The 12895-nt window shown below is 39.7% G+C and overlaps 2 protein-coding genes across 3 annotated transcripts in view; both read right to left on the bottom strand.

The window, feature by feature from the left end:
- LOC6636503 (uncharacterized) overlaps window positions 1–4828 on the bottom strand; it is a 115942-nt gene extending 111114 nt beyond the window's left edge. For both annotated transcript variants that reach the window (XM_070209965.1, XM_070209967.1), the window contains exon 1: window positions 3864–4828. The gene's annotated coding sequence lies outside the window, so the exon portion shown is untranslated. The remainder of the gene's footprint in view (window positions 1–3863) is intronic.
- Window positions 4829–11110: 6282 nt separating this feature from the next.
- Window positions 11111–11636, bottom strand: LOC116650887 (probable salivary secreted peptide). Its single transcript, XM_032435845.2, has 2 exons — window positions 11424–11636; window positions 11111–11359 (listed from the first exon to the last, which is right to left on the bottom strand). Exons 1-2 carry the CDS (start codon window positions 11604–11606, stop codon window positions 11186–11188), a joined length of 357 nt encoding a protein of 118 aa, XP_032291736.1. The 5' UTR covers window positions 11607–11636; the 3' UTR covers window positions 11111–11185.
- Window positions 11637–12895: the final 1259 nt, after the last annotated feature.

Raw genomic sequence — 12895 nt, forward strand, 5'->3', positions numbered from 1 at the left:
CCACTTCTTCTTCTTCTAGCATAACGCTAATGAGCTCAGCGTTCTGGCAACGCTGCGAGTGGAAATTGAAGCGCTGCTCATTAATTGTGCACACGTTAGCAGCTTTTTAGCAGGCACTGTCTTTGGTTGGCATCTTTTTGGCAGGCACTGTCTTCGGTTACCAATTAAGTGCAAATTGCGTAAAGTTAAGCGCAGCTAAAGATGCCAATTAAGTTCTAGACAGATCAATTTCGTTTGTTTAATTAAAGCAAGTAGGCGGCGTGCTTATTAGGCGCGTGTGATCGACTAGGAGATACCCTGGCAGCAGGCTTGGGAATTCCTTCTTTACTGATATACATATTTCTCAATAATGGGGGCATTTAAACAAGAAGGCGTAATCGCGGCGGGTATGCCCGACTAACAGATACCCTGGACGCAACAATGTTTGCGTTATATATTAACAAAAGTTTATCCCCTAAATATTTGTATTTCTCAATCATGGGAGAATTAAAACAAGTCAGACTACTCTAGGCGGGAGCCACTGACTATCAGATACCCTAAACGCAGCAATGTTCAGTGTCCGATTCTCATAATAAACACAAATGTTTCCTCTAAATAGGTTTATTACTCGATTGCGAGGGAATGGAAGAAGCTATCCAAAAAAAGGAAATATACCGTAGCAATACGATAAATAGCTGTAGCTGTTGGCATATGTCAGACATATTTATATTATTAATAAAACCTATTATTTCTGTATAGGTGTCTAATCGAAGCCTCTCACGAATGCAATCAATGCCCAAATATTGTCGCATCATTTAAATTCAGCATCATCATGCAGTTCGATACACTCTTCAAGTTCTATTTCTGCTATCAAATGCCACTCTATATATATATACAGATCTATATATAAATGATATAGGTATATAGACTGCTCGGGCAGACTGCTTGGCGTTAGCTCGTGCGGAGATATCAGCGCCCCATAAATAATACGCATTAAGATCGATGTAGAATTTCAACTGAGCTCTGATATGAGGAATATTTGCTAGACATGAGCTTCTGGAATATAGATTTGCTATAGAAGGAATGAAATTGATTATGATGCAGATCAGGTTCAGCTTCGAGAACTAGTTCCGTTCACGATCATTAATAAATGGAATAAGAAGCTGGAACCAGTTCAGATTATAATATAATAAAGAACCTAAGTAAATTTAATCTTTTATCCTTAAAACTAAACTAAGCTATATAATACTTCCTTCAATTGCAGTTTTTAAATGGAAGAATTCAGTTCACAATTATAAGCGATTATTAGTTCAGGTTCAGTTGCGACAACTAGTTCCGTTCGAGCTGGAACCAGTTCGCATTTATGATATAATACAGCAAAATCTTTTTGAACCTAAGTAAATTTAATCTACTAATGAGTTTCGAAATAAATCATTGTCTAATCAAATGCAACAATGCATTGACTTAATAAGCCTGAATAGCTCAACTGATTCTGAATGGAAATGGTCGTGATAATATCAAGTAACATGCCCCCCGTTCCCCTGCCCGTCCTCCTTCTCATTGTTCTTCTCGTGCAGTGCAAACTGGTTTTGCGCACAAAGATACATAGATACTTTCCACCCCATAGATAGAGATACTTTCGTGTGACGCATAAACTATTGTGATTGCATTCCGTCGCAGCGTCGCAGCGTCGCAGCGATAAGACGCAATATTTATATGGGCAAAGTTGTTGTTTTGCGTCGAAATGGAAAATACCTTCAGGTAGAATGAAAAACAAAGAAACTGCATGCATACATACTGAAAATGTCGCTGCTCAAAAAGAATGCGAGGAAAACATGCGCACTAGAAATTGACACAGGCCGCAGGGTTGCCTGGGCTGAGGGGTGTAGAGGGGGGGTTGAGCTGGGTTGGGCTGCGGCCAAAGTAAACCCAAAATGAAGAACGAAAAAAAAAAAAAAATAGGAAACAGAGTCAAGAACTTGCAATTGGTTGCATGCGGCGCAGTGTATCGAAATTCGGAGCAGTGGGTCGTTCGCTTGGCAACAGAAATGCGCTGAGCGAAATTCCGCATAGCTGATAAGAGACGGGCTTCTAATCAAATTCATTGCGGAAACAATAATACATACATATATATAGATGTGTGTGTGTGTGTGTGTGTGTGTGTAGAGGAAACTACTTGATGCCCCTTCGAGTTTTGTTACATTGTGTTCGCAGCAGCGGCAGTGGTGCGCAATTTTTTTTTTGGCATTTCCAAGCAAATTTCGTTCCAGTGCGCTGATAACGGCACATGTCCAACGCGAACGCAACGCTGGCAGCGGCTTAGGCCAATAAGCGTGACATGCGGCGACTGCAGACATTTTGGGCGGCTTAGAGAGCTTAAAAGCTGCGTGACGACAACGGCGACGCCAGCGACGCCGTCGACGACGACGACGACGACGACGACGACATGAAGCATTGTGTGGAGCTGTTTGCCTCTCTGGGTGACCTACACTGGCTTCCCCTACACACACACACACACACACACACACACAAAAGCGCGTCGTCACACACACACACACTCAGGCATGTATATGCACACATATATACAACTGCACATAAAAGCACAAACTGACACATGTATGCATGTATGTAAGTGTACATATATGTATGTATGCATGTATGTGTGTTTGTATGGAACGCATTTTCGGTTGAAAACTGGATGGTCACAGCGAAAGGCAAAGGCTGCGCCGCACATTCGCCAATGATTATTCGCTGGCATTAGACGCGCATATTCCAACAGCTGGAACCGTATACCGAGCTGCCAACTGGCAATTGTTTGGGGTCAGTCATTAAGTTTTCAGCAAGCCAAACGGTAAACGCTCCACGCAAAAAAGGGAGACAGAGAGAGCAAAAAAAAAAAAAAAAAATAGTGTTTCGTCAAGTCAGGCATTTAACTACGTTTATGCGAAAATCCCTAATCGTGATCAACAATTAAAACGAGTTATGAGAAATGCACTTTGAAGCGCATAAAAAAAAAAATACCGAACTGTCTGGAAATATATGTACATAAGCCATATTATGGCTGGAATGTGTATTTACACTATCACGATTAAGGAATTTTCCATAAAAGTATTAAATTAAAGAAGCTGAAAAAACTGTAAGTATATGTACATATACGATTGTGCACAGCGCTGGAAGGGTCATGCATTGGAATTTATAACTACTTTTTTATTAAGTTATACAACACTGTATCATAAAAGTTCTGTAAGTACTAAATTAACAACATAATTTTCTGTGTTTTTTTTTTCAAGCGATTCTGTCATATTTTGTTACTTCAAAAATATACTAAACAGTATTTAAAATACTGAAAAAACACAGCTCTATACTCACAACTGCACAATGTTTGAACAATTATTGGAATTTGAACCTGAACCGAGTTCTCAGCCCTGTCAGTTGCCCGTCTAATTAGTCACTCGTGCGCATTTCAAGGTTTTCCAGTTGTTAACTATATATGTATGTAGTTGTGTGTGTGTGTGTGTGTGTGTGTGTGTGCGAAATTAGAATTTTAAAGTTCAAAAGCGCAATGTGCAAAGCTGAGCTCCAATGTAAAGCCAGTTCCAAACTTCCCACTGACTTACAAACACACACACACATACATATACTCTACCCCCCCCCCCCCCTTCCTCCCTCCAGCTGTATGTGTGTGCATTTGTTTAAGTAGAACTAGAGAAGCTCAATTAAAACGTACGGACGTGCACGAAAACATGTTTTCAGTTTTATTATTGTGCGCCTTCTCTCAATATACCCTGTGACAGTTGAGCATGGATTAGGCTGGGTATATTACCATTGACTCTTGTCAGTCTCTTTTATTATCGATCATTAATATAAAGAAGAAGAAAACTTACCAGCTTGTTACCATCCTGTTAGGCCTCATTTACAGGGTATCTTCTAGTTGATCACTCAACCGGAGCATTCTTGATTGCTGTTGCGGCGGCTGCTGCTGCCCGATGACAGTTATCTTTGGGGAAAACTCAACTGGGCAGCACTGGCAAAAGCTATTGTGTGTGTGTGTGTGTGTGTGTCCGACATTCGTATAGCATATATGTATGTATGTACATATGTATGTATGTATGAATAACATTAATTTTGATGCGCCGACAGCTGATGTGACAACAACCTGAATTGACAAACAAAGAGGCAAGCTTTTATGAGCTGAAAAAACTTTCTAAAAAGAACATCTGTTTAAGTTTATAGTTAGAAACAGGAACTAGTCAGAAAATATTCGAAATGGGTCAAGAATAAATTAAGGTTTGACATCATTTCATAAGGTTAACGAAAGAGTGAAAATTAATACATGCATACATTCATACATACCTATGTATATACATAAATTCCTATTAATACATTTCCGCTTAGCATTTTGGGAATTTTTTCAGAATTGCCCAACAAAATTCCCTTTTACCCATTAACAGCATTCTGTATGGACATTTTCGTAAAGCTTTCAAACGATGCACTGGTTGACGAGGGGTGGAAGAGGGGCACTGCGTGTAGATCGTAATTGAAAGATTGGATGGAAACGCATTAACTTTTAACCCAACGAAAAGAACAACAAAATGATTTCTTTGTCTCTGTATTTGGCCAGTTTGTGGTTAAACGTAAACATGGCCGAAAACCAAATGAAATCACATGCAACACACGTTTCGCTCGTAAAGGCGGCAAAAGACGCAAGACAAAAGACCCCAGAAAGAAGACAAAGTCATAAAACATGCACATATGAGTCGTAGAAAAGGGTGCGGGGCAGGGAGCGGGCAACAAATGCTGCGGCAGCTTTCTTTCGTTGAACGAGTTGCGTGGCTTTTCATTTTGAGCATAAAACATAAAACGCAATAAGGCCAACAACAACAACAGCAACAACAACAACAACAACAACAATATGGCAGCTGTGGCGTTATCGCCAAAAGTTTTGTTTCGCCTTTTGGAACTGGTTTTGATTTTCGTTTCTCTTCATGTTGATGTCGTCATCATTAGGCAAAGCGTACAGCAATAGGCAACGATAACAACAACAACGAGAAGAAGAAGAAGAACAATGAAATTAGTCATTTGATGCAATTTCCGATCACTTGATGTTTGCAACTGCAGCTGCAGCTTTCACATGACAAGTGCAACAACAACAGCAACAAGAACAGCAGCTACTTAACGAAGGCAAAGTTAACAGCGTGTAGGAAGGGGGAGTAGAGGCAGGCAAAGCAGGTTGAAGAAAAAAAAAAACGCGCGCGCATTTGCACCAATAACCCAGTTTCGGTTTCTAGTTTGCACTTAGCGCGCATACAAAAGCTTCGTCTGTGTGTGTGTGTGTGTGTGTGTGTGTGTGAACATGTGCAATGTGGTAGGCACAAGAAGTGAACACGAAGAAGCAAAGAAGAAGCAGAGAATTGCAATGCAGCGAAAAAAAAAAAGAAAAGCTGGTATTGCTGCCTTTCGTTGAGTTGCTGTTGTTGTAAATAACAAGTTTTCTAGCTGTGCAAAGTGATGACACACTTTTTACACACACACACACACACACACACACGGTGATTGGCAAGCACATAGTACATATACATACATAAATACATATGTATGCATGTATTATATGCACGCTGAGTGCTTCCTGCGGTCACTGTCCACCCCTCGCCCAACCCGCTGCCCCTTAAACTAATCACAGGCATTCGCTGGCACACTTTCTACCACACAACTGCACGTTTTCTAATTAGATTTGTTTTCATCAAGTTTTTTTTGCATACGCCCACTCTGCTGCTCTGGTCGGTGTTATCTTTGCAATTAATCTAAGCATAAAGTCAGGGTTTTTTCTTCTTTTCTTTTTTTTTTTCATTTTTAACTCTACTTTGATACAAATCTTTTCATTGCGTTTCAATGAAAAACGTCAAAGACGGAAAATTTTTAGCCAAGTGGCGTGTCAGAGCTACAAAACTACAAAGCCGCATACATACATACATACCATACATACATACATTCATACAACACACACAAAAAAAAAGCATATAAAAGAGCAACAACAACAGCCACAAATTGAATGTGTGTCAACGACAAAACTACACTAATACATACACACATATTCTCGCTTATGTACAATTGCAAAAAGCTTTCTCGAAGCTTGAAGCGCTGCTCTCGTAGGCGCTCTCACATACACACATACACACAAAATAATACATACACGTATACAGCTTATATTTACTGTACTTACGCGCGGGCTTATATAAAACTGGTTTGTCGCCGTGTTGCTGTCGCTGGCGTCTCTGTCAATTCATTCGTGCGTTGAACGTTGGACCGTGCGGTTCGTTGTGCGCTTGCAGCGCCTCAACAAAAATACAATCAAGTGAAAAAAAAAAGAGTATAAAACCAAAGGAGAGCACCAACAAATGAAAAAAAAAAAAAAAAGAACTACTCAACGCTGCTAGCAAAAGAATCCGTTGTTGCTAACGTCGAAAATAGTCAAATAAGTGGCGCGGCGGTTGGTGGTGGTTGTGGTTCAGTGGCGCAGCGCTTTGTTGGTGGTGGTTTTTTCTAGTGAACTTTGCCTGAAACGACAGACACTACATGTACATGTGTATGCATATGTGTGTGTGTGTACGATTTACACCATGTGTATCATGTGAGCAATAAGAACTGAAGAAAAAAAAAAAAAAAACGTGTACCAATCGAAACTTACACAAAATGAAAAGAAAAAGAAAAGAAAAAAGCCCGCGCATTACGTAAACTCGCGCGCGCATTTGCCTGGCACAAAAGAATGGAAAATGAAAAGAATAGATGACACAAAAGAGAGGCGCCGTTTTTGACGAGAAACCAGGAACTTGAATGACACATTTTTTGAATCGACCGACAATTACGCAACTTACAAATGGCGCAGAGTAAAGGGAAGAAACGAAAAGCGTTGCCATCTCGCTCTAACGTCAGCAGCACGCTAGCTCGTTGATTAAACACATTTATTTCGACATGGTTTGAATGGCCTTTGCATGTGCTTTTTTATTATCGGATGACGGCAAGTCTGAAAAATTTGTACATGTGTGTGTATGTACTTGATTACATATTTCTTCACCTAAATTCGAAAGAGAAAAAAGCTCGGCCAACGTCATAATTTATGAAACACCAACACACACGCACACACACACAACAGAAACACACATATACATACATACATACATACGGACAGACAGACGCGAATTCTAACGAAGCGCTTTCGTTTCGTAGACTCGTACACTCGTTCGTTGAGTTGGCTTTTTCGTCGAGTTTCGTTCGTGTGCTGCTTTCGGCAGTTGCTCGCGCCATTTGCAGCTGCACAGCGAACAAAGTTGGCCGCGTTTTTGGCGTCGGCAAACTACATGGGGTAAACGTTACAGAAATCTAATGGAATTTTTTTTCCCGCTCGCTTCGCGCTTTTCGTGTATTTGTTTTACAAGTTTTTCCACCCAATTGCTGTTGCTGCCTGCTGCTGTCTCCTATTAACAACATGGCAGCGTGTGCGAGCTGTGAGCGGTTTTTATCAACGTACTGCAACCTATGTGGGAGCGAGACGGGGACTCACTGTGCTTTTTATATAGTCAGTCTTTTTCTCTCTCCTATACAAATTGCGGGCGTATCAACATGTTACAATTTTTAAATTAATTATTAACTGTCAACCTGGAAATGTGTCAAATGAAAATAACAGTTGTGTGATTCTAGTAATTAAAATTACCTACTCTTAAGCTGGAATATGTTTGTAAACTTTTTGCTCACTAAAATTCAAAATAAAAAATATGCTCTCTTTCAAACAGCTTTTTGGAAACGTTTTCTTTTTATTACACATTTTATCATTCCACCAGAAGCACACGCACACGCACGCAAGCACACACACAAACACACACATTTGGACACAAGCGTACGCATAAATATTTCTAGCTCTGTCGCGCGCATACGCTTTATCAAATGTGTACGCTTTTTCCACGAACAAGAGCTGGCGACGCAAGCGATGAAACCGTTACGACGCGACGACTGTGAACAGAACGAACAAACGGTCGCGCAGTCGGTTTCTATGTTATGTTGCTGTTGTCTTGTTGCTAAGTCTGCCAATGAGACAGCATACACACACATGCACGCATGTATGCATGTGTGCCTCTGTATGTTTTGTGTACGAAGAACAGAAAAAAAAAAAAACTGTACAATGGGTAGAAATAGAAAATAATAATTGTTTCTTGTGCTTAGAAGAACGCAACAAATAGACCCTTTCGCATGTATGTATATACATTAATGTATGTATGTGTATGCATTTTATCGCTGACAAAAGTTGATTAAGAAATCAATTGAAACATGGCCCGAAAGCTTTGGAAGAGTCGTTCTAACACCTGGGCACATTGTCCAATTAGCAAAAGGCTGCTAAACGTACGCGCAAAAACCAATTCGAATTAGAAATTGAATCATTCGTTCAATTTCAAATAAACAAGTTTTACACCATATCACACACACACACACACACGCACACTCAGCCGGACAGGTGAGACCTGTGCAAGGGGAATTTTGTGTGTTTGGGGTGCTTTATGCATGCGTATGTGTATGTGGTTGGTGAGTGATGCGGCCAACGGATCGCTGATCATGTGGCTAAGAGGCGGCAACTATTATACATATATGTTTGTATGTGTATATGTATATAATAAATATTTTCATTTGCCGCCCTCAAATTATATTCTCAGCAATTGTAAGAATGCATTTGAGTTGTTTTTTTTTTTTTTTTTTGTTATTATTGTTGATGATGCAATTTTCCTGTTTCAATTATTTAGAAATTATATAAAATGCTTTTTTCAGTTTTTTTTTTTGTGGTAGTTATTCATGGGACAAATGTGGCTTCTGATCATTAAATCAGGCATTCAAATGGAACCGATTTGCATAGTGTGTGTGTGTGTGTGCGTGTGTAAAAAAGTTTTGGTTTGCGATTAGCATAGAATAGACTAAGAGAAAATGACGAATTATTGCAGCACTATTTGCCTTATACAACACTGGAAATTAGTGCTAGAAAGAGCAGAGATGGAAAATTATCTATATGAATTGCATCTATAATAGAATGGTAGTGTTGTATAACTTTTCTAACAACACTAAAAATTGGTGTTGCAAAAGCCTATAGCATGTAAATAGTGTTGAGAAGCGGCACATATTCAAGAAATATAAACATTAAATGTAAAATGAAAATAAATCTATGAATTTGTCACAATTAATTCATGGAATAAATTATACTTGTTGGGCTGGGTCTGCTTAAAAGCCAGGTACATTTAATTGATGTACAGTTGTCGCTTCGTATATATACATATATATATATATATATATATATATGGGTATATCTGGAATACGACGATATCGCATTCTTTGGACTTGAATTTATTTGAATTATTAGCCAACTTTGCAGTTGAGAGAACCTGAGCAAACAAGTTGCCATGAAATCACGTACATGTCGTTTATTTCCATAGCTATAGACACGGCCAGTCATGTATAATTAATACGTTTGTGTGTGTGTGTGTTTTGTATTTGAAATTTTGCATTGAAACTTGGAGTTTACTGGATTGTTCAGAGATTAACGGGCATGTAGCGCCAAGGTCTTCCAAACTGGGGGGCCCTGACTAACACAGCAAAGTTTCTCATAGCCAGGCGGCTGACCTTGGGCGCAGCAAGTTAAGTTAGACGACGACGACGACTGTAAATACAAACAGACAGATCTATCTATATGCCTGGCTATATACATATACTCTATATGTATATATATATATTCACAGACTGTTACTCATTAGCGAAGCGCGTTTGACTCCAAAGTACGTTCATATTCTGCGAGTAAATATACAACTTATTGACAGCAGATGACGCCATTTTGCAGCTGTATCTGTATCTACAAATGTATCTGTAACTAAATGTATCTGGCTTCATCTTCAAAGCTAGATTTACATATCGAAGAAGTCTGGCAGGTCTGCCAAGATCTTTTGGCCTGCTGTAAATATAATCCTGCTCTGGCTTAAAGCTGCAGCGTGTACTTGTATCTTGTATCTGTAGCTGGCGCTGTATCTGTATCTTGTAGTTTCTATTCCATACAAACGCTCACATTTTGGCATTTAATAAGAAGTTGGCCTTGAAGCGACGAGTTGTGTGTGTATGTGTGTCTCTCTCTCTTTTTCTGTGCTCGGTTTCGAGTGCCTTTGTGCTGACTGTGGGATCAGATACACACACACACACACACACGCACACACACATACGTGTCGAGTCAACACATAAATATATATGGCCAGCAGCGTCTAGACTTTGATAAATGGGATTAGATGCCCGCAACTGTAGATTCTAGCAAAAAACCAGTTGAGCTCAGCCAAAAATATATTCAAAAACTGACTCGTTGTGCGTCATAAAACTTGTGGAACCCATTTGGCTGGCTACACACTGTTCAACAAGGCCTTTTCCAACACTGCTTGGACTTTTTCAGCACTAAAATTAATACAAATTGAATTAATGGGTATTTTGTGCGTCACAAAACTTTTGAAATCCATGTGGCTGGCATTATTTAGCCTATGGCTGTGCTTTGCGCTGTTTAACAAGGCCTTTTCCAACACTGCAGGGACATTTTCAGCTCTTATTATAATACAAATTGAAGAATTGGGTATTTTTGGCGTCATAAAACTTGTGCAAGCCCCTTGACTGGCATTAATTATTCTCTAGCTGTGCTTTGCACTCTTTAACAAAGCCTTTACCAGCACTGCTTGGGCTTTTTCAACACTCAAACTAACATAAATTAAGCTGTTTGCTATTTTATCTAAATTCATATTATCTAAACGAGGGATTTTATAGCTTGGCTGCAGAAGCGCAACTTTAGTTTTCCTATTTACAACACTTTAGACTTTACTAACACTGGAACGGTAGCAATTGGCAACCCTTTTTTGCCTCTAATGTCATTTAGAGGTGAGATTATAAACAAATATGTAGATATTGGACTCAATCGCCATTGAGAACACACAAAAGACGTGAAGCGCAGCTTTAGTATTTCTATTTCTGTTTAGACTTTACCAACACTGGAACTGTGGCAAATTTCAGCAGCTGGCAACACTTGTTTAGTTTCAATGTCACTTAGAGGTCAGATTAGAGAACACACCGAATATCAAATGCTTGAAGCTTTATTCCGAGATTTGGCATACTTTTAGGCTTGTTAGCAAGCGTTTTGCATTGGCCCGTTTTATCGGCCCCATATCTCGACCAGATCCTTGATGCCATAGCCGCGCTGCGAGGTGAACTGAATGGTGGCGCCCTTGGAGCCGGGTCCGCCTGCGGTCAGTACGGCTGTTGCGCCGTTGTTCTTCTTCTTGTCGGTGACCCTAATGGCCGTGATGGTCAGGGCATCGAGGTTATTCTGGCAGGAGATTATCAAACGATAAATATAAAGCTAATTCCAATAATTGTTGGGTATTACGCACGGACTGCTTGAACACGTATTTCTTGGTCTGTACGAGGCCCAAAAAGAAGGCCTTCGAAACGGTATCCTTGGCCAGTTGATAGTCATTGGGTCCGATTTCGCCCCAGAGATAATCGTTGCCGGCATACGCCGATGTCACAAATAAACAACAGAGCACCAGGCCCACCAGAGTTACGGAATTCATGTTTCTCTTGTGCCAGAAGAATACTGTCGAGTTGAATGTCTTGGCGGAAATTCGCGTTTGCCCTTTTATTGCGAAAAAACCAATTGGAAGACAATTCCTATCGGCCTGATAACCTGCAAGCCAGGTACTTAAGTTGAGGCCCCCAAATAGACACGAGTTATTATTATATTTATTTGATATGACGCTCCACTCCAATTATTTGCGCACAACAGTTTTATCGAGCTCAAAATATCTAACTGAAATTCCATATGTTCAGCTGATATCGGCAAGAGCACAATACTAGATGTTACGCTATATAAATAGACCCCCCCCGGTTGTAAAAATTAATTAACTAAAGCCCCGTTTTTTCTCGCTCCTCTCTCCCTGTCTCTTAAGTATTGTTATATTATCTAGCTCTTGAGCAGATAAAATGTGGTTTAAATTTAGCAAAGTAAACTGTTTAAACATTGGGAATTCCACGTAAAGGCAAACTGGAAGGCAACAGTCGGGTGTGAACGACTAGAAGTTACCCTCAGTAAAGCGACAAGCTGTTGTAACAAGGAGATTTGGCTGCAAAATTTTGAGGGTTCGGCTCTAGATAAAAGCTTTAGCACTATTTGTCTTGCATGGAAATAAGTGGTGAAAAGAGAAGAGATTGAAAACTATATATCCAACACAAAATTACAACTTTAAGTTACGGTAGTGTTGTATAACTCTGAAGCTCATATAAAACTAAAAATTGGTGTTGTAAAAACTTACAAGAGGCACACACACTTGGATAATTGTGTTGAGAATTGGCTGAATCGTAGAATACATTCAAGAAACAACAACAGCAAATGAAATATGAGTAGGTAATGAACGACTTAGAGTTACCCTAGGCCAACCGACAAGCTGTTGCAACAAACAGAATAGCTGCAAATTGTTGAGGCTTCCGCTTCTGCAGCTATTTGTCCCACATCCCACATCCAAGACTTAAATAAAAAACCTTATTTGCAATTTCATTCCTTGCCTGAACTATAGACAACTAGTAGAAAGCTAGCACAGGGAATATCATGAGTTAAGAGCTGAAGAATTGAGAAATCATCAAACAAGAAGAGTTTAGCAAAAGTTTTATTTAGAGAGCAAACTTTTGTTGAGTCTCAAAATGGAGTCACAAATTGTCGTGTCACACGGGCAACAAGTCAAACAGATTTATTTTGTTGCTATACCAGGAAAATACGTACATTTTACAGCAGTATTCAAATAGTTTTCCATTGTGCGACACGCGAGAGTATAAACTTTTATGCGAGTGTTGCGCCACTTTTCTTATA

The sequence above is a fragment of the Drosophila virilis genome, chromosome 5, assembly GCF_030788295.1.
Source record: "Drosophila virilis strain 15010-1051.87 chromosome 5, Dvir_AGI_RSII-ME, whole genome shotgun sequence".
NCBI lineage: Eukaryota > Metazoa > Arthropoda > Insecta > Diptera > Drosophilidae > Drosophila > Drosophila virilis.